The following is a 25,739-nucleotide window of genomic DNA, read 5'->3' on the forward strand; positions in this document are numbered from 1 at the left end:
GTATGACTAGGCTATCATTAGGGCTCCTCTTCATATCCTTGGGATTTTTAGCTGGTTCATGCTCGACGAGAGGCAAGCCAATGGATTGCAGTCCGCCATGTGTGTAAGGAATTCTGGATGGAGGGGATCGGGGCCTGCTTCGTGCTTTACCGGACTTTAACTTCCGAAGGGCGTTGCGGACTTCTTCGGGTGTGAACTCGCTAGAGAGGTTTGCATCTGCAGTCGGTGATTTCCAAAGCTCTGATAGTTTATTTACCAGACTTGTCTTGGATAGCCGATGGATTTTGGCATTGTTTGTGCCATGTGGTAAACCAGGGCGAATCTCTTCATGTTTGGTCGTAACATATTATACACTCTTTCGAAGGACGGATATATGTCCCGATAAAATTAATTTTAAGCCTGTTTAAAGACTAAAATAGAAATTGTTATCGCGTGAAACGCGAATTTCGTATGTCTTTCTTGTTAGTTCCATGCATTTTTTGGCGTCTTTTCAGACAAAAGTCGCCCTCTGCACTGTGAAACACTTTGAAACAAAAGTATGTCAAACTTAGCTATTTGTAAATGGATGTTTTGCGTTACGATCGAAAGCATTTCGTCTAAAGCATATTCACGAAAATTAGTATAACGGCCGTTTCCTACCCTGTAAACAGTGGTTGTCAATCGATGCCAAGTGGTTCCTTTAAGGAGGAATAGTTTCTATATTTGCGGAAGAAATCAACGTCGAAATGAAACACTGTTCGGAATAAAATCAAAATAGGACTAATACCTAATGGTGGTAGTCTCGTTAAAATCGAAATAAGCCCTAAATCCGTTGGATTAATACCTAAATGGCCAGAATCAGGCCTAAACAACACTTTACCTAACCCCAAACCCCACCCCTAATTACATCACTAACTCCCCTAATAATTTTAACCCTAAACCATTTTCTAACCACATCCGTAACCCACCAATAACCCCAAAGTACAAAAAATCCAGTGCTAAAACAGCGACGCCCTAATGGCACCGGTCAAACTAGGGCGTGCGAACGTCGTCAACGAACCGGCCGATGCCAGAACGACAACCCCCGATCGTCCCATACCCTCTAGTTACAGTTTCAGGCGGTATTTTGGCCATTTAGGTCCTACACGGATGCATTTAGGACTTATTCCGAAAGATTTAGATCTTATTCAGAGGATTTTGATCTTATTCTGTGTACACGGTAGGCCTACTGCATATTACTGCGTATTTTGCTGTATTATGTTGTTGGTCTAACTATAATACTATGGTTTTACAGATTTTCCTGCTTTAGGAAATAGCCTACTGCTAAATAGGCAGAGACTGCTTGTCCATGATTTGGATAACGGATGGGGAATGAGTGGGGTTATACGTTGTCGTTGGGTTAGACTTAGAGTAAGAGTTTATTCTGACGACATTTCGATTTAGACGTTTACCGACTCTTTTGTATTAGTCTAACAATTTGTGTCTTATTCCGACCTACTGTGCGACAATGATTTTATTTTAATTTTATTCCTATTGGTACAACTAATATTTGCCTACATGTATTAAATGTAATTTATGCTGTATATTGCCATATATGCATCGTCATTTGCTGTTTTGAAGAAACGTTTGCTGTTTTAAAGAAAGCCTTAGTAAAAATGGTAACGCTTGTCTAGCTCTCACCACATTTGCAAACACGCATTTTTCTCCACAAATTTAGCAAACGTTAGGTGGCTTTAGAGAGCCGATGTAAACAATGACGTAGTAAGTCGCGTGGTTTGCAAAATGTTCACCGCCGAATACAAACTACCAAGTGTGTTGATTGCGACTTGGCCTTGTATTTGCGATGAGGCTCGCATAGAAAAGTGGGTGTAGCATTGGTAAGGTAGTATGATAAAGCTTGTGTAAGTTTGAAAATATGTAACAACTTACATGTTGCATGCCTATCAGTTTGGTATTCTGATTAGTTGTATTTAATAAGTCATGTTTTGCTGAGAATTTTAAACATGTCGTAATCTATTGTCGGTTTGTAATCAAATACTTAAATTTGTTGTGTTTGTTTATTTGATATTTTTTTTTGGCATGAGTTTTGTAGAACTAGGCTTTATTTTGTAGCGATTTGCTACCAATATTAGCGAAAAGAAGCTATATTTGCAACTTCTTTTGCAGCATGCACACATTCCTATTTATAATTTTATATGTACATGCCAATTGATGGATTTTTGGTTAACCTAGTTCCTTAGCAATTAGTACTAATAATTTTCAAATTGTGTGTTTGTGGCAAAGTTGTAGAATACATTCAACTTAAAACCAGATTAGCTATAACATACTGTTTTTGAAAGGTTTTACCAATTTTAAATGCAAAAAAATTGGTTATCTAAAATCTAGATTTCCAGTCCATATAACAAAGTGTTACATAGACTCTCTTTAGTTAATATAAATAAATAACTGATACTGGTATAAATTATTAAACAACAAAAAACCCTGTATTTATGTACAGATATGAAGATGCCTGCATTGATTAATAGGCTATTTATATGTGTTAAATATAAATTCTATATATCTTGTTCAAGTATTTTTCAACCATTTCTTCTCCTTTGATATAGATGTATATAAGCAAGCCACTATTATTTCTGCCAGTTAATGAAAAGGACTGCTGATTTAACAGACAGGAAGTTATTGGAATGCTTTACTCTTTGCCTGAAAGTCATTTGGTTTGGAATTTTATTTGTTTACTAAAAATGCCAGACAAAATTTTAGTGTAGGTCCTTAAGTGAAACTACAAGCAATTAAAAAATGCAATCAGACTGTTTTATAATGCTATACTTATTTTTTTCGGTATTTTAAAACAAATATTACATCATACTTTTTTAAGCTTTTGCTGCATTCAAACAGCAAACTATTAAGGACATGCTTTTTAAATGGTAATCAATGACATGGTGACTTTCGTACTAAATAACTTTGTGATTTTGAAAATGTTCGAAATTTTCAAATTGTAAGCATAACTGATTTGTATTTTTGTTGTCTTATATAGGCTTGGAACATAATGTGCCTTTACCTGTAAAGCTGTCTTCTCTGCCTAACAAATAGGTCAATGATGGATTATCTGTCTAAGGGAAAGACTGTGGATGATTTGTCTTCGATAAGCAATCAGAATGGTAATAAATTTAACCAAGGCTTCTCAAAGAAATACAAGAAAAAGCTGTCTAAACAAAAATGCTTGGACATCTACAATAATATACAGCTAATTGATGCCAAATCATTAGATGAACTTGACCCTTTTCAAAAGGTGGTCACTTCACCAGATTCACCTCACCTAGGATATGAGACAAAAGGTTTGTTTATTTTTAAATTATTAACTGTTGGTCCCAAAATACGCCTCATAACTTTCAGGTGGGATATTTGACTGGCACCTGCTAATACCATGCATGCATATTTCATTAGCACCAGTAGAGCTGCATCAAATAGTTTGCTGGTGCGTTTTGGGCAAACTACTTAATAACCTGCATATGGGTGTCTCCGTCTAGCCTTTCATTGCAAGACACGATTCTGGAAGCATGCAGCTGTCAAATAGTTATTAATATCCCATCACGGTGGTGACATTAAAATGCAATTGTCTGTGCTCAGACCTATAAGCGCACAGACTCTCTGCAACTAAACTATCTTCTGTCTACTTTTAAGATGAGCAATATCACCTCAGGCAATAAAGCATAGCTAGATTGTTTAGGCTATTGACTTTGGTGTGTTCCATGGCCTACACTTACATATTTGTATATATTATTTAAGGTAGGACACTGTCTGAGTTGGAATTTATTGCTGACTATGGTTCTGAAATATACACCGGTGGCAGTGGATACCTAAAAGGCTTGGAAGGTTCAAAGGCAAAAGGGAAACAACTGTTTTCACCAAGGTCAACGTCACTTGATGACGCAAAGTATGATTATATCTGGCAGTTAGATTAGTGTTTAATTGTTATTTATTCGGGCTAACAAAGGTCTGGAATAAAATTAATTTTGAAGGACATGTAAGTGCTTCACTTCTTTTAAGTATATATTGCTTTTCAATTTTTTTAGATTTACGAAATATTGTATACTTTATATGTTATCCTACCATGGTGCAGGATAAAAGTAAATGTAACAATTGCGCCAAGAATATTTTTACTTAGACAATAATAAAAAAATCACAAGAACTTGTATAAAGTGTTAATCACTCTAAATAAGTGGTTCTCAAAATTTTTTGGCTTATGGCAAGCTCAGAAAGTGAAACAATATTTGCAGCACACTTCTTACATAACAATATTATCATAACTTGACAATCGCCCCTAATATTCTGCAAGTCAATAGTTAAATTCCTTAATAACATCAGTTATATCATTGATATTGTGCATTCAGTCTTGAATGTTTACCTGTATGCACAATTAGGTTATTATCCAAAATTACAAAAAGTTTTGCGGCACACTTAATAATCTCTCACAATTTGAGAATCACTGCTTTAAATACTATTTTTGTGGGCCACAATTACAAGAATTAGAGATAACAATTAATTAGTTTTTGTTTGTTTTTTATATTAAACTAACTTACTTAGCTTAGATGGACAACCAAGCAATCATTTAAAAATATTAACAAAAATCAACAATATGATTTAAATTTAGAAAATGTTTTTAGAATCAGTTAAACAGAATGTAAATATTTTTTGTAGGCTGAGATTAAGATATTACCCATCTGTGGCTTGCTTACTTAAGCTAAAATAAGAAATGAAATAAACAAGTTGTCATACTAGTTTTAATATTTATTCGAGGCTACTTTAGAGGGCCTCAGGCTTTCCCTTGGTTGATGGCCAGTTTGCTCTAGATTAGGTTTGCCCAGGCCTGCAAGTCACGTATGAACATTATTATCTGTGGCCTCAAGAACCTTGCTTAACTTTCCTATTTCCCAATCTTCTATCCTCATACCAGGAGATATCATATAGTGGTAGTGGGACCTCTAGGTAAAAAATCTCATATATATGTAATTTCTTAATTCCAAATATTTGCTAACATTTAAAAACACAGCATGGAAGTGCCTTATATTTGTGGCCTGAAAAACAATACAACGTTCGTAATCTTGTAAAACCCTGCATAGGATATGTGTTTATATGCAAATATGACATGTACTCAAATATACGCCAAATAAATAATATGACACCCTAAACATGTTATACTTATCTTTTAATAGATACACTATTAAAATCTTACTTAACTTGTAGTGCTTCTTCTTCAACATCTTCAATTACAACAAGATCACCTCCTCTATCAAGAACCAACACCTTACCTGCTAACTATTCTTTGTCAAGATCATTCTCAGTGTGTTCACAATACTCTAGTGAGATAACACCAAGGTTTGTTTTATGATTTACATTTGTTATTTTTTTTTAATTAAAATCAGGGCTGTAATATATATATTTTTAATTGCATTTTACTCCTGACATGCATATTGTTAATGTATTTTACAAAAAATTTGACATTTTTATGATCTTAGAAGGCGGAAGAAACTAACCTTGTTTGGTCGCCAAAATAGTCAACAGTTGTCATCATCTGTGTCTTCAATGCAGTCACTTTCTGTCAGCGATGCAAAAGTTCCATCGCCTGAGCGATTTACATCTATGTACCATGCTGTCAGAAAAGGGATAAGGTGGTTGCATTATTATTGTAGTCATTTGACAAAATGTTAGTTGCTTTATTGCAGTAACTGTAGTGTGTTATCTATGTTGTTTTTGTACTTTGTTTGCAGCGAGCACATCTCCGTGAATACAGCGGAACTAAATGTCCTAGAAATGCGTCAAAAGGAACCAGGAAGCTTTAATGCGGTAAGACTTAAAAAAAAACTTGGACACTAGAAAACATCACTATAAAGAAAATTTTCGGTCTTTGTTGCCTAGAAAGTATGTGTGTACCGTAATTTTTCTTTCTTTTCTGTGAATGCCTTTTATTTTATTGTTTTTATATTATTGGTTTATCATTACAGGCTCAAAGCTATGATGCTGACAAGGTAAGCATAAGTTCCAAACAATATTAAAAATGTTATGCTTTGTTCTGCATACAGGCTACTGAACTACTTAATATTGATTGTAATAGCCTTTGCAATCTTTTATTCAATTTCATTATGTATTACTATTGTAAAAAATATGGACAAATACTTTGAGATGCAAGCCAAAATTATAAAAATATTTGTTTCTGCGTATTTCAAAAATACAGAATGGTGACTTACAAAAACAAATAAAACATTGAAATGTATTTTAGCAAATCAAAACTCTGGAGCGCATGATTAAGCGACTGCAGTATCAGCAGACACAAATTGATGAGCTTCATGAAGCATATGCTTTGCAACAACGCTACAGGGAAGGTAAATAACAACATAAGTGAATGTATTGTATAAAATCTAATGTTTTTCAGTTGTAGTCTTTATAATTGTTATTTTCTGCACCTCTTTGTTTTCAGGTGCCTATAAACTTAAATCTGCCCTCAGCTCTTCAAGAGTGAGTTCCCGCTCATCTTTGGCAGGGATAAAGCACGACCTGTCACGGTGTACTGAGGTGTGCATGTTTCTGGTGTTAACAGGCAGTTAATAAACAGATTTATTTGTGTTTCAAAATTTATATGTTTTTTTGGTTTATTCAGTTTTGTATAAATCATATTGGTTAAGGTATTAAAAGTTAAACTAAATGTTTTTGTTTGAAACAAAAAGAAAAACAAAATTGCCTTTTAGTTTCCATATGTGTACACTTTAAAAGTTTTTCTTGTTGTATCAAATAATATCCCTAGCAGCTGATGGCCTCTCAGAGAAAGACAAATAGAACATTGATGGGTATGGTTCACGTTGACAAACATCCTACTGTAATTACTCTTCCCATGCTAATTGCCTTAGCAAACACTAATGCAGTAGTGGCTTTATTATCCTGCCTTTAAGTGTTTGTTACTTTTGACTTTTAAATGGCAGGGATAATCCTAGAGTGCTGTGCTAATACTATTGCCATTTACTGTACTAATCAGTTTGTAATATTTATTTCTAGCAATTTGCATGGGTTTAATTAAATTTCTGAATTTTCTTCTTTCTTTCAACTCTTCTTTGCTAAGCAATTTCCTGATTAAAACTTAGGTGTGTTTGTATTTAACGGTGAACGCATTACAAACATGTTGCTCTAATTTTCACATTAAACCATTGGCTTATACGGTGAATAGTAATTATCTAAAAAAATTTTATTCATACATTTTATGTGTTATGCTTATCATGCATTTTACTTACATGTTATACAAATTTCAGACTCTTTGCACACTTGAACAAGAATTTAGAGCTTTATTGGGACGCTTTCACTTTGATATGAAAGGTAATGTATTGCATAGTTTGACCCAGTTTATTAGTGTTATAATGAAATTCTCCCTTTAGCAATGACCTTGGTATGTGCTTAAAATAAGCGTCACAGTTAAAACTTGGGTAATTTATATCGGTTTTAAGTCTCGTTTATGCTGTTTAACTTTGGCTTTAAAAATGTTTAAAAAATCGTTAAATGTCGGTCGGTTTATATATACAATTTCTACTTGCTGCGTGTTGAATGTACTCTGGTCATATGCAATCGGAATTTAGGCAACCTTTCACAGTATTTTCGTCGTGTCTTTGCGGTATTTTTTCATGCAAAACATAACTGACCATCAAACGGTTTCCTGCGCCATCGTATCGACACAATCGGCAACGTCGTCACGTCTTTCATCTCAAACCCCGCTCGAACTTAACTATTTTGCAGGCCTCATGGGCTTCGCTCGTCTGCGCGCCGGCGACCACTTCGAGGTGTCGGTTCGCTACGGAGCCCAGAAGTGGAAGTTGCGTGGCTCGGTCAAGTCGTCGGGCGACCAGTCGTGGGACAAGACACAGCACACCATGCAGCCTCTGCTCAACGACCTTATCGACGTCAAGGTGCCTTCGGTTTTAACCATAAGCACCATGTAACAAACCCTATCACAAAGCAAGAGAGATTTGGCGTATTGCATGCTATCTCAAATGGGGTATAGTGCACCACCGGCGTGGCCCTGGGTGTCATAAGTATATGCCATTAACTAGGTAGTTATCCCCTGACGAGATCAGGAGCAAACTTGCAGTAAATTTGTTAATTAATGCTGTTTTTCTTGCTTATTTTCCTATCATCTAACGACGCAAATAAATTAACAGACGTAAGTTAGATGAAGATGGCGCACGGGTCGGGTGTTGAGTCTTTATTAGAGCCACAGTCAAAACGCGTATTAACCACTGGTTTACTTATTGCGCCGAAAACTATGTAAAATGCACCGGTTTCACGTCGCTTTTTAAGTATATACTGTATGTTATAGATTAACTTTACAAGTCGTACATGCTTAAAAGCTTTTTGTAGAATTATTGCTTTGACATAACGTTTGTGATTGTTGATTTTTCCATTATTTCAACATGTAACCCCGAACCGATGTTTTCTGAATTTATCCTGTTGCTTTTGTTATGTGCAACGCCAGGTGGTGGAAGTGAAGACACTGGGAAAGCACGTTATCGTCGGCACCGTTTCGTCCGAGACCAAAGATCTCTTTAAAGTAGAATCGCAGGTAACTAACCGGTGGTCTGTTGCACATTCGTCGGATGTCTTACAAAACCATGTTTTGCACAGCTTCTTGGTTTCTCGTGCTTTTTGTCAGACAATAATTTGAGATTAGATGTCCGCTGGTGTACATTGTTACTGTAAAATGTTCCAATTCTTGTTTAGGCTGACTTGATATAGCGGTACACCGGTTACATCCTTATATAAACCTAACAAATGAAATTGGAAGTGGTCACCGATTCAGTATTCGTAGTTTATTTACGTCGCGCCACCATTTCAAAATACGCTGTAAAGGGCGTCCTCTTTCACTCAAAAGCAATCAGTCACAAAAATACGACTTAATTAGCGCTTGGATTTACCTTAGTGCGTTCTTGTTGTGTTCAGAATCTCCTGATGGATATCAACGACACGGGAACAATCAAGCTCAGCATGACCGTGTCATGGAGGTAAGCCAACAAACTGACATTTGTATTTTACCCAAATGGCTTGTTTGCGGACTGCGACATCCGTCAAGTTTTTTTACTTAAACTGTTGGCCCTTTACGCATATATTATCTGGTCATTAACCCTTCCACCAATATTGTCCCTTTACCCATACAGTATTACTAACCGCAAATCATTCTAACTAAATTTTCAAGATGGCAAGATATATTACTTCTATTTGGTTTTTATGTCCAGCTGTGTCGCACTGCTCGCTCAAGGGTTTGAAATATTCGTTTTCTCCGTGTCGTGATAGACCATTTTAAGCCCTGTGGGCGCGCCGTATGTTTGGGCCTACCTAGTAAATAGTTAAGCAAAGCGGACGTGGCAACGGCTCTTATCTAAAAGTAAACATGGATTTTTAAATCCGGGACTTGAACTCGTAGAAGGATCGTATTTGGTCTTTCGAGAATTTTTGAAGCTTTGTAAAAAAAGGAAGACTATTTCACGTCGAATGCACTTTTCAATCTTGTGTAAATCGAGAGTTGTATTCAGTAGAAAGAGAGTGAAACGATTTTTTACCGCACTGAAGATGGCATAAGCACTTGCCGAAACGTATGCAAACAAAATAATGAATCTTTTATCATTTATTTGGGCCACTCTTTTTCTACTGAAGATTATGAACAGATTCGTGTTTAGTGTTCGAAAGTTGTATTATTATTACGAAAATTGCCTTATTGTGGACGAACGTGACGCGTTCGTTCGAGGTTCACCAGAAGTAAGAAACGCCAATAAAGATTTGAATTGGCTCACCCGGCGTTTTGTCGTGCGCGGCAATCAGCTTGTCTGGTCACGTAAGCGCCCAATCACGCTCGACGATGTGTCACTTCCTAATCGATTTTTTTGTTATTGGCCTGGACGCGCAACAAATTTTCGACACGTGGCGTCGTCATGAACCACAGAAAAACTGCCCGACCGGAAATGGTGATTTGTCGAAAGCCTTTTTTTGCTGCTCCATTTGCTATCTTTTAGCGCCGCAATACGCGAAGGCATTTCGAGGACCTTGCTCGGTATGCCCTGGTAATTTTATGAATGTCGAATTTATAACCATTTGGTTTTATTCGAATGTCCCCTTAATCCAACCAACGGCTTGTAGTGATGGAATACAGTCGATTAAGCGTAGCTGAAAACTTCCGTATACTTTTGTATGCCGAGAGCCACGTTTATGGTGGAATAGGGAACCACAACCAAATTGGTTATGCAATCCTCAAGCGTCAATGATCTTGGATAATTACTGGTCAACAGCAAATTTTAAACTGAGATGTAATCAATTGATTTTTAAAGTGTTTTGGGCGCTGTCTGAAAATTCCTTTATTTTTTTCTATCGCATCATGTTTTTGAAATATTCGCATTTAAATTTTTTAATGTATTGCTGTAGGCCTATTATCAATATAGGCATATTGCGCACTGTGACGTAATCCAACTTTGATGTGATTCACGTACCATTCAATATGATTTTACTGACGTTTCTAAATAAACAGTATAGGACAGATCTTTTTCCAAGGTTTTTTGTAATTAAAGAGAAAATTTCTAGATGTCAAAACAGATTTCGAGCTGAATATAAATGTTGTTTAAACAAGTAGCCCACTCTCTAGCAGAATGATTCCCAAACTGTGTGCCGCGGCACACTAGTGTGTCTCGAGAGATTGCCAAGTGTGCCGCGAAACTTTTTTAAATTTTGAAAAATAAGTTAATTTATATTACCAATGGGCATACACGCAAGCATTTTAGACTGAAAAACGCACTATCTACTACAAATTAATCATATTAAGACATTTACCCATAGTTTGCCGTGTGTTAAGGACGATTGTAAAAGGACTCTATAGTTATTCTGTTAAAAGAAATATTTAAGATATTTCTTTTTATTTGTGCCGTGAAACTATTTAAGATATTTTTAGTGTGCCGCGAGCCAAAACAGTTTGGGAACCACTGCTCTAGCTCTACAGCAGAAAAAATCAAAATGAATAATTACAGATGTGTTGAGATTAAACCTTACGACCTAAACCTCTATTTTTGCTGGCAAGGCCAATTGATTTTACTCCGTTATTTATGTAGTCCTTTTGACGGCTACGAGTCACCAGCGACCGGGCATGTGAGCAATACGGCGGCCTCCGCCCTCATGGCCCCCGGCTCCGGTTCCAGGTTCCGTTCCATGTCGGTGGTGGATCGTTCCTCCCCGGGACAAGCCAGACAACGCAACCGACTCTCCAGCGCTTTTGCGCGCCCGCTGTCCACCATTAACTCGTGAGTTGTTCGTTAGCAAAATCAAACTGGAAGTCATGAATTGTGGCGTACTCACTCTTAGTGTTTTAAAACTTACTGAATGCTACCCTTCAGCCGACTATAAAATTATAAGTTTAATTTCTCATGCATAAACCGTAGTTATTAAACCGCAGTTATATCTTCTGGCTTCGTCTATTTTTAAATCAAGAATTTGATTTATTAGAAAACTTGGTTTACATAATTTTTTTTCTACAGATTTGTCCAATTAGACAATGTAATTTAGTCGCGAAGTTTAGCTATATCAACAAACTTTTATCAAGTAATATGCGTCTAACATGATATTGTGATTTTTAACCAAGTTTTAATACATCGATACATTCTCATCCATTATGTATCTAGAGGGGCATTTCCTGTAAGATGCCAATGATCAATTGGTTTCAAATTGTTTCCTTCCTTTTTTTATTTGGCAAGGGTAATTTGATTGGTTTTACGAAAAATATAGTCGCGCATTACTACGTCTGTCCAATGTTTTCACTTTACTTTAAGTCATCGTTGTTTTGCAGACCGTCAGCAAATGCCAATAACTCCAACAACAGAGAGTATCTCGAAATAGAGCAGCCGCCGCCACCAGCCAATCATATTTCAATCAACAGTACCAAGGTGATTTTGGCTCCGAAAATAAATCAGTTTTTGTCAGCTATGCGATTTCTTTCCAAGAATGGCATGCCGATTGTATAAAAATAAAAGCCAAGTGAATTTTGTTAAGTTTACCTTATTTCGAACCCTGAGTGGTTTACATTCCGGAATGTAGGTTGACATGTAGCAGACTAAAAGCTGTGATGGTATGCCATTCTTTACTGCTGTATAACAGGCTACGTCATGCCGGCCTACTTCCCTTGAACAATGTTTTGTGAACCCCGGGGGAATTGTTAAATGGCGTTACGACCTTGCTCGAAGGAAAGCAGTAAAACCAATGATCGACCGTAATCGGCTTAACGGTTGTAACTCGCTTGTTTTGACCTGTTTACTCCGACAATGCACATTACGCGATCCGATTGCGGTTTAGTTACATACAAAAACTGCATGTGGTGCTCCCAACCGTTTTTGATGTTTGTAAATAGTTTTGTATTTAGTACAACTACCATCGGCTCAAATAAGGCTCCAAAGCGGATATTTTAACATTTGTCTGAATATTTTTTATTTACATATATTTCCATGCTTTATTAAGGAAAAATAAGAAACTGACTATGAATCATTATAATATAAATGCCTTCAACATCCGATTGGTATATTCCTATGGCACTTTATGCCTTGAGGAAATCGTTGGGCCTAATCAATTCTCAGCGAATTGATCCGTTTGCACTTAGCGCTGGGCAGTAATACAGGTCTCGAGCTTTCGATGTAAGAATAGGCAGCTTGGGTAATTATAGCTTAAGAAGTTTACTACTCTGTGCCTCTTTGGCGTCATATGTTTTAGGTAACCCTACACTTTTTCCACTATCTAGGACCTGCCAATTCTATGTACAAACTAACAAAAAAATAAGTTTTTAGACTTTCGTAGCGTACTAAACCGGATGTGTGTTTCATTTGTGCCTTTCATTCACAGCCTACACACTTGAGGGGCGGCCTCAGCGAAGAAGAGGCCTTTCTACAGGCGATATCAAAGCCAGCGGTCGCCAACGGGCTGCCGCCTGCCACCGCTAGCGACAAACATCAGATAACGGCAAGCGAAGCGGAAGTTTTCGAGGTAAATTGACTTCGCCTATTGCTCGCCTCCAGTGCGCCTTATCCCATGGGAGATCGTTGTTGTGTGAGAATGCGCCGTTTTGACAAAGCATTTACAAGGGAAAGTGCGGTCTGGCATGCACCCTTGTCATTCTGCCTTCAATTTTTTTCGATGCCTGTCAGTCCTTGCTCGTATTTACTCTTTGTCCACCTGTTTTTTCTCACGTTTGGATTCGACCATTTATAGCAGTTGCTCAGGTCGCATCTTTCACATCGAGTAAATCTGTAACACTTTTGAAGTTCTTTATATTGTTTTGTACATTTTTTAGCAAATTCATTTTTCTCATTGGTGTTTTAATCTAATAATGCCAAATCTAATTTTAAAGTTTATCCTGTTTTATAATTTCGCTTTTTCAATACAAAATCTTAAAATGTTGCAGTATTTTATTCTTGATACTTTTTATTGGTATAATCTACGGGATGCTCGTTTAGGCCGAGCAGTTTTTTAATGCCTCTAACAGACCTGGCCGTAGTATGGTAGGTTTAGCTTGTTTGGATAGTATTATTTTTTTGACAAAAAGTTGACAAAACGTACTATTTATATCTTTTTTCTCAAGATTGTTACGAGCAGCATCAACACCACGTGTATTATGCTGTACACAAAAAGTGCTGCAAAATAACCGTAATCGTGCAAGCGACAAGCAAACGAGCAGTATTTATATAATTGTCAGGAGCCCTCAGAGTCACAAACCGCGCCAGCCAGACCAAGCAAGCCGCTGAGTGCACGCGAAAGGCAAGCTCGTCGTCGTCTTGCCGCCAAAGCCACGCAACTCAATCTCGCCATGGACGACTACAGGGGGAGATACCCCGACCTGCGAGAGCTCGAAGACGATCTCGACGCGTTGATGAGTCAGCTCAAGGTACCTTGCCGCCGTTTTGTGATAAAGCTGTGTCATGGCAGAATCGGATGGCGATTCAAAGTTTTCGCGGCGTGTTTACTCTTCAAGTGTTCATAGACAACAGAAAAAAAAATAGATTCTGTTGTTGTGGTTCAGTGGTCCTGCTGCGGCACACTGGGGTGCTATGTCTAATACTCAAGGGTGCATTTTTTTAATTCCAGGAATTATATTTTTGCTAATATTGAGGAGCCATTCATTCTTTGTGTATGATTAGAGTACAATAAATAAAAACATAATTCCTACATTGCTTAGAGTTTATTTGTATTGTTCCAGTTTCGTTTATTTATAGTGAACTACTTGACGTTATAGTATAGTAATTTACTCAACGAAAATTCTAGCAGGGATGCCGCAATCTACTTGTTTTTTCTGTGGGGTGTCACAAGCCATAAAATGTTGCGAACGACTGTTGCGTTAGGTTTCTTGGTCATAGTTGAAAGTGGGCCGTCGGGTTGTTTCGATTATAGTTAAGAGTTAATTTGTGCCGCGAAATCAATGCGGAATGTAGGCTGGATGCGTAATTGGGAAATCGACTTGGTAGAAAAAGAAATATGTGTCAACTGGGATACTGACGTCAACATGTTGTCAAGAATTTCCAAAGTTGTAGTTTTATGGCATTACTTTTGGTCTGAATTGCGAATTCACAAAAGTTTGTGAAACAATTTTACATTCTGCAAAATGCGCTCGGGGTATCCTGCTACCTTTGAAATGATCCACTGCAAGTTTTTCAATACACACTGTTAAATTTATTTATGTTAACTTGACACTTCTTGTATTGCTTTACAGCTACCAAAGCATAACATTATGACGTCCGATGGCTTTACCGTATCCGATGACGTATTTACTGCTAGCGACGAGGATGATGAAATCCCAGTTTTTGTAACAAGGTGGGTGGCGAAAGGATCTTTGTATTACATTTTCTAACTAAGTTTTAGCGTGATTGGGATCATGTCTTTAATCTTTTTTTCTTCTGCGAAACCAACCATTATTATTCAAATTTAATTTATGGTATCAGTTCTGTACAGGATTTCTTATCACTTTTTATTTATTTGCTCAACTTTCAGTAATTTGACCTAACTTGAATTGATTTAAAAAAAAGCCACTATGCCGACATATGTCCAAGTTTTAACGAGTTCCCAATTTAACCTTGACATTGACATTGACGCAGCGACAGCAACGCCACGAGTCACGCAGAGTTCACCTCGACCTCGGGAAAATTGATATGCGACGAGGCCCTGGTGCCGCATTTATCGCTGGTACAAATGCTACTCAAGGTAAGTGCCTAAGCGAAGTATCTTGGAAAAATATTGGAATATTGTTACTTTTACTGAATTTAATGTAAGATTGTTTCTCAACGATAGATGAACATCGCATAAGTGTAGGTTGGTCAAATTTAGATCACAATATTTTTTTATAAAGGTATCATAGAAATGTATTAATAGGTTAAACAAATAAACAACAATTGATACTGCCTAGCCAAAAAATGAACATTTTGATTTTTTATCTTGCGCCATTTGGCAAAGTAATTTTATACCAAGGTTTCCCAGAACTTTCAATCTTCCTAGTCATGATTCTGTCAGCATTGCCAAAAAAATGTTTTACATGTTTTCAAATTTCGTGCGGTACGCCCAGCCAGGCCCTATTCACCCTACACATGATTGCGTTAACTGCTGCTATAGCTATAGTTGCATAGAATAAAACTGTCGCATGCAAGGGACTATCTTTAATTACATTTTTTAATAAATGGGACGAAAAAATTACAGTCCTTATTTAACTTGTTGCAAATGTTTTTCAACAACACTGTAACAACTTAACATGTCAAAATATGCGATAATGTTATAGTCGCGAATAAAATCGATCTCTTAGGTACAAGAAAATGAATAGTATTCAGTACACCTATAACGTTTAATAAATATTCAGTACACCTATAACGTTTAATAAATATTCAGTACACCTATAACGTTTCACGCATGTACACAAATTTAGCCGGTCACCAAGTATGTTTTGCGCTTAAAGTTTTTTGGTTGCTCGTGTTTGTGTGCGCCCTGTGTACGTCGTTATTGTACCCCGCAGTCGCATAAGTGTTGCACTGGCTTGACCCGTATTGTCCCATTCACAGGACGTGGGAGTGTTCGGCCCGCTAAGAGTGTGCGAGCTGCTGGCGCTCGACAAACTCAAGAAGCAGGGCAAGATTTTACGGAGGATTCTGGAAATATCGAAACAACCACAGAACCCGGCCTTGGAGGGTCGGTTAATCTGATTTAGAAAATCTTACACTGCTGTTTCTTGAAGGGGTTAAAAAGACTCCATGAAAGATTTTTTCTTATTTTTTTGCTATTAAAACACTGCCGCCATTATGATTGTCCCATGTGTTATTATTGTCCTTAGTATCGCTATTTGATTTTTTACATTCGAAACTATTATAGTATGACCCCAAATGACTTTTGCTCATGCACAATGCTCATCGTTTTTAACACCCTCACAAGCTGTAATTTGGCGCTAGGACAAAGTTTCTATTGAAAAGATGCATCTGTAGTGTTAAAAATGCAGCGTTGTGTTTATTGGTCAGCCGCTTTTTATGCGTAGACTAGTTTTTTTTTGCAATCGCTAAAACTATAAAAGATATGTTGTTGATTTTTAACGGTTACTGTTGCATTTGCCTCGCTCAGACTTGAAAGAGTTCTCGGGCCGTCGTGGTTTCCTGGAGATGTGGCGATCGTGTGTCGACGGGGGCGTATCATTCTGCGTCACAGGTCGCACGCTAAGACTCGAACTCTGCTCCGAGTATTCGCGTCAGGTGCGGGACAAGCACCCGGACGTCGTCGACAAAGGTATACTGACCCGCAACGTTTTGTAAATTAAATCCTACTGCGATTCGGGCTACACACAGTGTTTGTAATTGGAGCACGTTTCCCTCGCTTCCTTTTTTGTGTTGTCGTTGTTGTGAATTTACAACTGCCATAAATTGTAATTTGGTGCTTACAACTGCCTTTAATTTGAATCCCAACGAGAAAAAAGTTTACCACGAAAAAGCAAAAAAAAAATCTAGAATTTAGACATTATATTTTTAATAATTCGTAGGTTATATTTTGTATATTTATGTAGCAGGTCTTAATATACGAAAAAACTCTTATTTTTTTATATATCTAAATTTTTTGCACTAAAGTTTTCCTAAATGCTATTTTTTTTTGCCACTTTAGTTTTCCCCGAACTTATCCGCCGAATTATGTGGTCACCCGCTTCTGGCGATGTCGAAAAAGATGATGTCACCCTGTTCCAGATGGGTGCCTTCGTGTCGGATTCGTTGGAAAGCGAACGTGGCTACGACTTCGGAAAGATTGTCGACAAAATCGCCCACGAGTGTGAGTGGACTTCGATATTTTATCTTTACAAGTTATGGTCGATTTTCGCCTTTGTGAAAGAAAAGTACATCTTTATTTCAAACTTGTTCTTAATCTTTTTCACTCCGATTGCCATTTAAAACAAGGCCCATTTGGTACGCTTTAAAACCATTGTTCATGTTGTGTATGTTTTGAATTATATGTAAACTAGGCGAATATTTGTTCCAAGCAACGAAACTTACAGTTTATATCGGCCTAACGGGGAAGTTAGACACTGTGGAAATACACAAACTACGCAATTTGATTCTTTGTGCATTACATGTTTTTTATTGGCTTTCATTAGTTTGTCGTAGTTAAGGAGAGAAACAGAACTACTTTTTGTAAGTTAAAAATAGGGTAAAAACCAACGCATATGCGCCAGTGTCCGTCGAGAAATTGTGATCTTCGAAAACAAACCGCAACATCTTGTGAGAGTAGACCGAGTGACGTTTCACATTATCCCAACCCCGGCAGCCAGTCTCAGTACCTCCCGAATAACCTCGATTAACCCCGAGCGGTTGTTTAATGGCCGCCTTGGTGTGCGTGACGTCATGGCGAATTGGGTCGCACGTCGTTGTGCTGTGTAGTTGTTCTATTATGCACCATGGAGGAGGTTAACGGTCCGGTTGGACAAAGCCAGATGAGTTGCGTGACGTTTCTGTGTAGTAATGTTTAAAACAAACGTTTTCTTTTAAGAACGACCTGCTTAAAATGGTTAGCATATTTTAAACAAATTACATTAATAGTGGTTCATATGCCAATGGTTCCCAACCGGGGTGTCATCGTTTTTTTGCTCTAAAACTTGCCGGCAAACATTTTGCATTCTTTGGGGTTTAAAGTTTTACTCAACCAGAATTCTACATAATGCAATTATTTTTTTATGAGTGGATGCAATAAATTGAGAACTATTTTTCAACACTGGGCACAATTAACGTGTGCTGTCATTATGCATTCATGTTCTTTTCAAATAAATGTTATTTAAGTTTAATATTAGCTGCGTTATGTTAGTTGCTTCTACTACTTCCAGCACGCGAACGAAACTAATGATAAATAAATGTATGATATTTGCCTGTAGTGTACAGTCGTTTCGATAAATAAGTTGTTTCAAATTGACAAAGAAGAGTTTAAGGTCTTTCGTAAAATAATGTGCCACACATCGGACGACCAATCAATTCATGCAAATACTATATTCGAATGATTTCCTAAAAAACTTCCCCTTCCATTTGTTGAATAGAAAGCGGAAAAGCCATCTGCCAAATAACCCGAGGCGCGTTGTTAACACTTTAATTGCCCCTATCCCGTGCGTTTCTGTCATAACGGTGTGTGCCGTGCAGCTGTATACGATAACTGTCCTGTCGTAAGACAAAACAGAGACAATTTTTGAATTATTAAATTACAAATTACTGTTATATTATCTTTACAAAGTTTGTTCAATGGCTACCTGGTTGTTAAGGTCCTGTGGAATTTATTAAACACCCATCTATATAATTAGCGAAATTTGTAAACCATTATATATATATATTTAACCGACATTTATTTAGCAAACCGTATTAATTTTATTTTAAATATCAACTAACTCAAAACAACGGACACCTAACTTTATTTCGTGAATACAAATGATAAATTGGCCTGCAAAGGCCTTTTTTTCGTCTCTCTTCCAAAAGACTTGTGGTGTTAGATTTAGAAAATCGCGAAGATTGAATAACGCACTTTTTTCATTTTTTATAGATTTAACCAAGAAACAGCAAAAAAACTTCATCATTCAACTTAAAATCGCATCGCGTTCAACGCACGTCCATAACAGTTCTAATCATTATCGCTTTTTCCAATGTCCAGTGTTTATCACATCAACGCTGAGCTGCGGCGTGCGCGAGCTGATCTTGGTCGCCATCCAGCGGATGAGCTCGCTGCTCGCTCTTCGCCTCAGCAACCTGCGCGCTCTCTCGCTCCTCCTGCTGGACGCCGATGCCGGGATTCGAACCGCTGCCGCCGCGCACATCAGGCACATCGCCACCGATAAGGCGCTACGCGAAAAGGTGAGCGAATGGGTTGAATGCAATCGGGCACAGGTCTGTTGGTTTAGCCATTCCAAGCTCGACTTAAGTCGGGGGGTTCAATCTTGTGAATTCACAACATTGTTTTTATCAACATATGCGTATTGTCAGGTACGATTCGCTATACCTTGAATACCACAAAAAAAGTACAATAAATCCGAATAAAACTTATATGTTGTGTCACAATTAAGTAATAGCGCATGTCCCAAGCAAGTCGTGTCCATAAATCTTTTGAAATAACAGGTATATAAGGTACATAAGTTGAATTTTACAGTTTCGCTGCACACCAACTATTTTTAGAAAACACAGTTTGCCTCAAATTAACATGCAGGGTTGGCCTTGAATTAAAATTTGTCTACCAATCAGCACTCGCCCGAAACGAAGTACACTCGCATTGTCGAGAAAGCGGGCAAATGCCCAACCCTGCATATTATGTTTATTAAACCTATAAAATGAATCGATTTGGGATGTAAGCGACTATAACTTACGTAGCTACAATATTATTACACACCATTATCTACTACTACGCGTAAGGCATGGAAGCTAAAGTTTACCATGTTAGTTTCTCGTTGTGTCAAGTCCAATCTGATGATATGCAAAAGCACTACTCAACAATGAGCTTACGTTTATTAAATACTTTTTAAATAATCATTTTTGCAACGCAATAAAACACTAGGCCCCGATAAACAAAATGATTACTGATTATACTTGGCCTTAACCATAGACTAGTAGCATCCGAATTTTTTTGTTTCATAATTAAAGAATACCAACCGTGGTATGTATGTAAAACTGGCCGATTGTGTATCGTTAAATGCTAACAAATTGTTTTATCGATTTTCCATCGACCAATTAGTTATGCACAATGCGGTCGATCACTATATTGTAATTGGATTGTAACATAATTTATTGCAAAGCAACCCTAGCTAATCGCATCTGATTAAATTGACGATACATTCAATTTTTATTAAATAATGCAAAATAATATTACGGAATAAATCATTTCCGTAAGGGTCGACATATAGCCGTCATAAGCTCTTAATTTTTTTATAAAACGTTTAAATAGTGGGTTAAGCCGTTTCAAGTTACCAGTTTTTTTTCGAAAAATAAAGGAAAGGACTAAAGCAGATTCCAAAAATCCTGTAGTACGTAGCCCACTTGGCCATTTGATTCTTTTTACTCTCACAATTAAATTTAACATTATTTATCTCTGCAAATTTTAATTTAAACTCTAATCAGGCCTTTGAATTCACGTTACATGAGTGGTGCCCCGCCTCAAACCTGCCACAATTTGTGGCCCCATTGCTGAAGTTTTGAACAAATGCGTCAGGGAACGACACAACCGTCTCTAAACACCTGATGAAAAACAAAGCTAATTAGATAACAATTAAAATATATATAACTGTGGTGGCACAAACTATATAGCTGACTGAGAGGCAGTTTCGATGTCAATGTGCTGCAGCTACCTTTGATACATTGTTTAATTTTTTTACGTTGCACACATTGAGTCTAATCTGAATCGCACAATCGCAGGCGGTCGTGTCGTACGCCGAACTGCTGGAGAGCGGCTTGAAGCGGGACCGGCAGTGCGCGTGCATCGCAGTCGGCTTCTTGACGGCACTGGAGTGCGTACCACAGCTCGCCTATCTCTTCCACAGTGACCCTGAAGCTGAGGTGCGGGAGGCCGCCTCCAACGTACTGCTGTCGCTCGGTAGGTGGCGGTATTTTTCTGTTTTTGCGCACCGGTGGCGCTGCGGTGCGTGTTTGCAGGAAGGTCAGCTTAATCAGGTAGCACTATACTTACCTCAAGGGGGTCTTTAACCGTGATCACGTAGGCGGTTGGCCCACACTTTGGCTTGGCTGACCCTTGCGATTACCCCAAATGCGGGTAACTCGGCCGTATAATGTCTGTTAGCGGGTTGTGCGTTCGCGCAAAACCCCATACATTTTTATTTTTTTTTAATTAGGTAGCACTCCCCTACCTCCGTTGAATCACCGGCTACCTAAGGGTGACGGGATGTCAGGGGGGATGGACCTGGCCACTACTGACTTGTTTAAAAATCACGGCCTATTTCTTGGCCAATGGGAAGAACCCAGACATAACCATTTTTTGGTTTAATTTCGTTCCACCACTGTGGGACATTAAAAAAGCCAGGTCGGACTGTATCTCATTTATTCTTTGATGAATCCAACCAGGACCGCGGTGACGGGTTCGATTTGCTGGAAGTATATAGTTCGCTAAATAATGCAAGTTCTTTTATAAAGTAAACCATTCGTAAAACCGACTTTTAAGCATTTCTTCGGTTTTGGATAGTGCCTCATATCCCTCATGTCCTGTTTAATAAAAAATATTTCATCACTATTTTTTTATTCAAAATATCGCACTTCCGTGGGTCACATAAAATATTGAGAAGTACTTCCCTTATACCTCTAACCAGGACTATAAACTTAAACCAACCAGAAGTGGTTTTGGATAAGCCTGTGTGAAGGAGAACGAAATAGTTTTCTATCGGTTTACCTATATTAGGAGAATATAAGCGAAAGGCCAAGACGAGGGGCGAAATATTCAGGAAAGCATACTGATTAGGGAAAATTAATTTTGGATTTAATTTATTTTGTAAAGCAACAATATGATCCTCTGCAGTAATTAATTCTTGACCAGGCGTGTTTCATCGTTAAGTGACAATTGCTCTTCCGCGGCTATCCTTTTGTTCTTTGGATAAATAAAACACGTGACAATAGTACTGCCTAGAATAAGTAAGCTTTGAAACACCAGTACTCAAACACTGTTGTATTTAGTGAAAACTTTCCTGCCAATCACTCCAAGTAACAATGATAGCACAGACATTATCCCTGTTACCCAAGTAGTGACCAATGTTTTGTCAATGGGATACGTTAGTTAGGTTAATATCTCCATTGAGCATATTATCAGTCCAAGTATGTTACTTGTGCTCCACAAAGACAACCCGAAACTACTTGTGATATCTGAAGGCAGGTACTCAAATTGTTTTAATTCCAAACTGTGACTATTTCCTAAATGAAAATATTCTTCAGGAATATAACCCTAAAGCTAAGCCCGAAGACAATTATCATGGTGCTGAAAGAACAGTTCGCGAATATGGACTTTGTTTCCTTTATAAACATAGCCGTTGTCTTTACGTCTTAAATGTTGTTGGCCTTGATTTCTTGTGCTGCTGTGGGAGCAGTTGGGGGCCTGTCTGTTATAAACATATAAAACATTAACCCCCCAACAAACAAAAGCGGCCGCAGCAGCCCCGTATATTATCTGTAAATATCGTCGTCCATTCTGCAGCGAAAGTCGCTTAAATTAAACGTGGAAACATTTGTTGCCGTGTCTGTCATATACAACAGAGTCGGCGGCAACATAAATGAAAATATATCACCGAAACTGATGCCAATCATAATGACAGCTATCGCTGTGCCGACTTGACATTCAGGAAACCACAAAACTGCAAATGTCGAAGGCAAACCTACTGTCACTATTTCGCCCAATCCTGACAACATTTGTCCAACAAATATCAGCGGCATCAGCGAACGTACCTTGCCGTGAAATATAAACCACGCTAGCGGAATTGTTAGTAAAACCTAGCTTACATAGCATGCGTTTGTAATCCAATCCACTACATAATAAGGGACGCTAAAGAATTGCGAGTAAAAATTGCTAATTTGCCCTGAACTTGCAAAAGACAAAACTGCGTATAACTGATAAAATGCTAGCCCGACCAGAAACAACCATCTTCTTTTGTAAAGCTTTCTGTGTCCATGATCCATTTTTTCCAATACTCTTTTAATCCCTTTACTGTAAAAAAAGGCAGACTCGTTTTATATATGACTAACCTATTGTAAAAAGATACACGAGTTTCCAATTCCAAGGCCTGTTTTTTTCACGTAGCTTTGTCGGATATTTTTTAACTAACAACTAAACATTAAAACGTAGGCTACAGCCATTCTGCTCAACCTCTAACATACGATAGTCATGCTGCGAACTTTTCTCCCGGACGATGCTTTGTGAACTTTGCCAGTACGTGGTGTCAAATAAATACCGTTATTTTATTAACGAATTAATAATAAACAACTTGGCTATTTGCTTATTAAGAACTGAATCATAATTATATAAAAAAAAACGTTGTTTTGTGTATTTTCGTGGTGTTTTGACATAGCGTTTAAACACATGCTTGATTTAATATGCGCTACTTCCTATACCGTACTTTCTCCTCTGTCTTAGCTATCAGCTATCTGGAGGATTCTTTGGCAGTCTGGCCATGCTTTAAATAATGTCGTTCCCCAAAATTTGCTCAGTTTTATTGACAACAGTAAAGTAAAGTTTGGCGTTTTAATTGACTGTTGTCTATCTTCCAAAAGTTTTAAAGACAAATATTGGAATAGGTGACTTTAGCAAATTTATTATAAAGACCAAACTGGATTGGACGTCTGGCCGGAAGAGAGGTCACCCACCGATCGATTTACAACTTATGGTCATCTAACATTTTTCCAAAACTGATTTCGTGACGTACTTTTCCGAAACACAAAAATAGAGGCTTTGATGTCTTATTATCATCATTTTGCTTTTTGCCGGAATTCGTAAATATATGCCTTGTGATGAAAACGCTGATACATTTGACAGGTTCAACTTAAACATATTAATTAAAGCGTCACATATCTGAGGTAATAAAATCGATTCGAAACTGAAAACGTTTTCAAAGTATGTGTCATTTCTTGCAACGCCCAGTGTAGACTTGTATATATGCCGAAGGTGGCACACGTAATAATCGTGAAATTGATTAAGGCTACACTTTTTTGCCACAATGAAACATGCACACACATATGTGTGTTAACAACTATGATCTAGCCCAGTGGTTCTCAACCTTATTGTACCCGTGGCCCCTTTGTGATGCTTTCAAATGGTCGCGGACCCCTTACATTTTTCTGGTGGATTATCTGCGTTTATAGTTCTTTTTAATAATTCAGTATATCTGCCTATAGTGTACCTTATGTTGAATAAATTAACAGACAACACCAATTTACTGTATAACACGTTTATTTTAATGTGATTTCTGCTGCTGCATCTCCAAGGCAGTCTTTAAATGCGTGGTTGTGTTTTCGATAATGCTAGAATAGATAAACGCATGTCATCTTTTCCAAATCCAGTACATGGAAACTATAATAATCCTGCCATTTATTTAACAATCTATTTGTGTTACATTTCAATGGAAGTGTTGCGTCACACTCAATTAGATTTGTTACGTCACAATGCGATTTACAACATTTTACAGTGTGATTTTATCACTTACTAAAATTGTGATTAAGCATGTTTCCAGCGTTAATTATGTTACTCAAGGTATACTTAGAAGTTTTTGCGGACCCCTTGAAAACGTTTTGCGGACCCCCGGTTGAGAACCACTGATCTAGCCCTTCTACGGCTGCTTTTTGACCGATTACGGCTTACTTATCTGTGTGCATGTTTCGTTGAATATGATATAGTACTTTAGGCCCCCTTCAATGTGAAGTTGCGTGTACTAGCAGAATGTAGCAAGCATTGGCATAGTTGTTTCTCGACTTGTTCCTTTGTGAGCCTGTGTAGCTCAGTTGGTAGAGCGACGTTTCCAGTATGTCCGGAGGTCGTGAGTTCGAACCTCGCTGCAGGCTAGTTGTTTTTCTAGCCTGCCCTGCTTGCATCATCGATCGACAGATTCGACGAGTCTGCGATGGCTTTCGGTGTACTTGTCTGCCACAATTAAGTTTTTTAATTGCAATCTTATAGGCGACGAAGGCAGACTCGCGCGGGAAGAAGCGTCATCTACTTGGCAAGTGCAGACTATGACGCAACAGGTGACGTCAAGAAACCGACCACGGATGGGAACCGCCTTGTAAACCACAGACCGACTTGTCCGTCCTCTCTCTGCCAATCATGCAAACCAGTTTATTTTTCCGAATTGTGTTTTTTATTGATTTACATATATTTTCTTGTCCGCAGTCGCTCTTCTACTTATGCTTGGAGGTTCTTGCCCTTTGTTGTTTTGTGATTCGTTAGTTTTCTGTGGACGCCTGAGCGTTCCGCCTTTGCAAGTTGTTTGTATCAATAAACTTCCTTCCCTATGTGCCTCTCGTTATAGTTATATTAATATAATCTATGTTTTAAGAAAGTTTAAAAATGCAATATTTTGACGTTTACTATTTGAGAAAAAGCATATGTTTGCTTACGTTTAATGTAGGATACGTTACAGTTAATTGCTGCGCTTAAAAAGCTATCACTTGCGGGCTGATAGAGCATAGATAGATGAATGAATTGTCAGAAAAATATTGCAATTGGTAAAAGCAAAAAATAATTTAGGTATA

At 37.8% G+C, this 25,739-nt stretch overlaps 1 protein-coding gene and 1 pseudogene across 1 annotated transcript; both read left to right on the top strand.

Moving 5' to 3' along the window:
• Positions 1 to 2,935: 2,935 nt before the first annotated feature.
• LOC146148085 (rho family-interacting cell polarization regulator 2-like) lies at positions 2,936 to 25,489 on the top strand. The gene is made up of 24 exons (XM_083387261.1): positions 2,936 to 3,311; positions 3,763 to 3,910; positions 5,221 to 5,352; positions 5,493 to 5,645; positions 5,745 to 5,820; positions 5,979 to 6,002; positions 6,254 to 6,356; positions 6,452 to 6,546; positions 7,275 to 7,338; positions 7,753 to 7,922; positions 8,489 to 8,575; positions 8,953 to 9,014; positions 11,103 to 11,291; positions 11,834 to 11,930; positions 12,877 to 13,017; positions 13,727 to 13,915; positions 14,738 to 14,838; positions 15,126 to 15,225; positions 16,071 to 16,197; positions 16,621 to 16,782; positions 17,152 to 17,313; positions 19,168 to 19,367; positions 20,916 to 21,093; positions 25,165 to 25,489. The coding sequence occupies exons 1-24, from the start codon at positions 3,071 to 3,073 to the stop codon at positions 25,272 to 25,274; spliced, it is 3,111 nt and encodes a 1,036-aa protein (XP_083243387.1). The 5' UTR covers positions 2,936 to 3,070; the 3' UTR covers positions 25,275 to 25,489.
• Positions 21,179 to 21,323, top strand: LOC146148086 (U1 spliceosomal RNA; annotated as a pseudogene).
• Positions 25,490 to 25,739: the final 250 nt, after the last annotated feature.

This window comes from Ascidiella aspersa, chromosome 4, assembly GCF_963924565.1.
Source record: "Ascidiella aspersa chromosome 4, kaAscAspe10.2, whole genome shotgun sequence".
In the NCBI taxonomy this organism is placed as follows: domain Eukaryota; kingdom Metazoa; phylum Chordata; class Ascidiacea; order Phlebobranchia; family Ascidiidae; genus Ascidiella; species Ascidiella aspersa.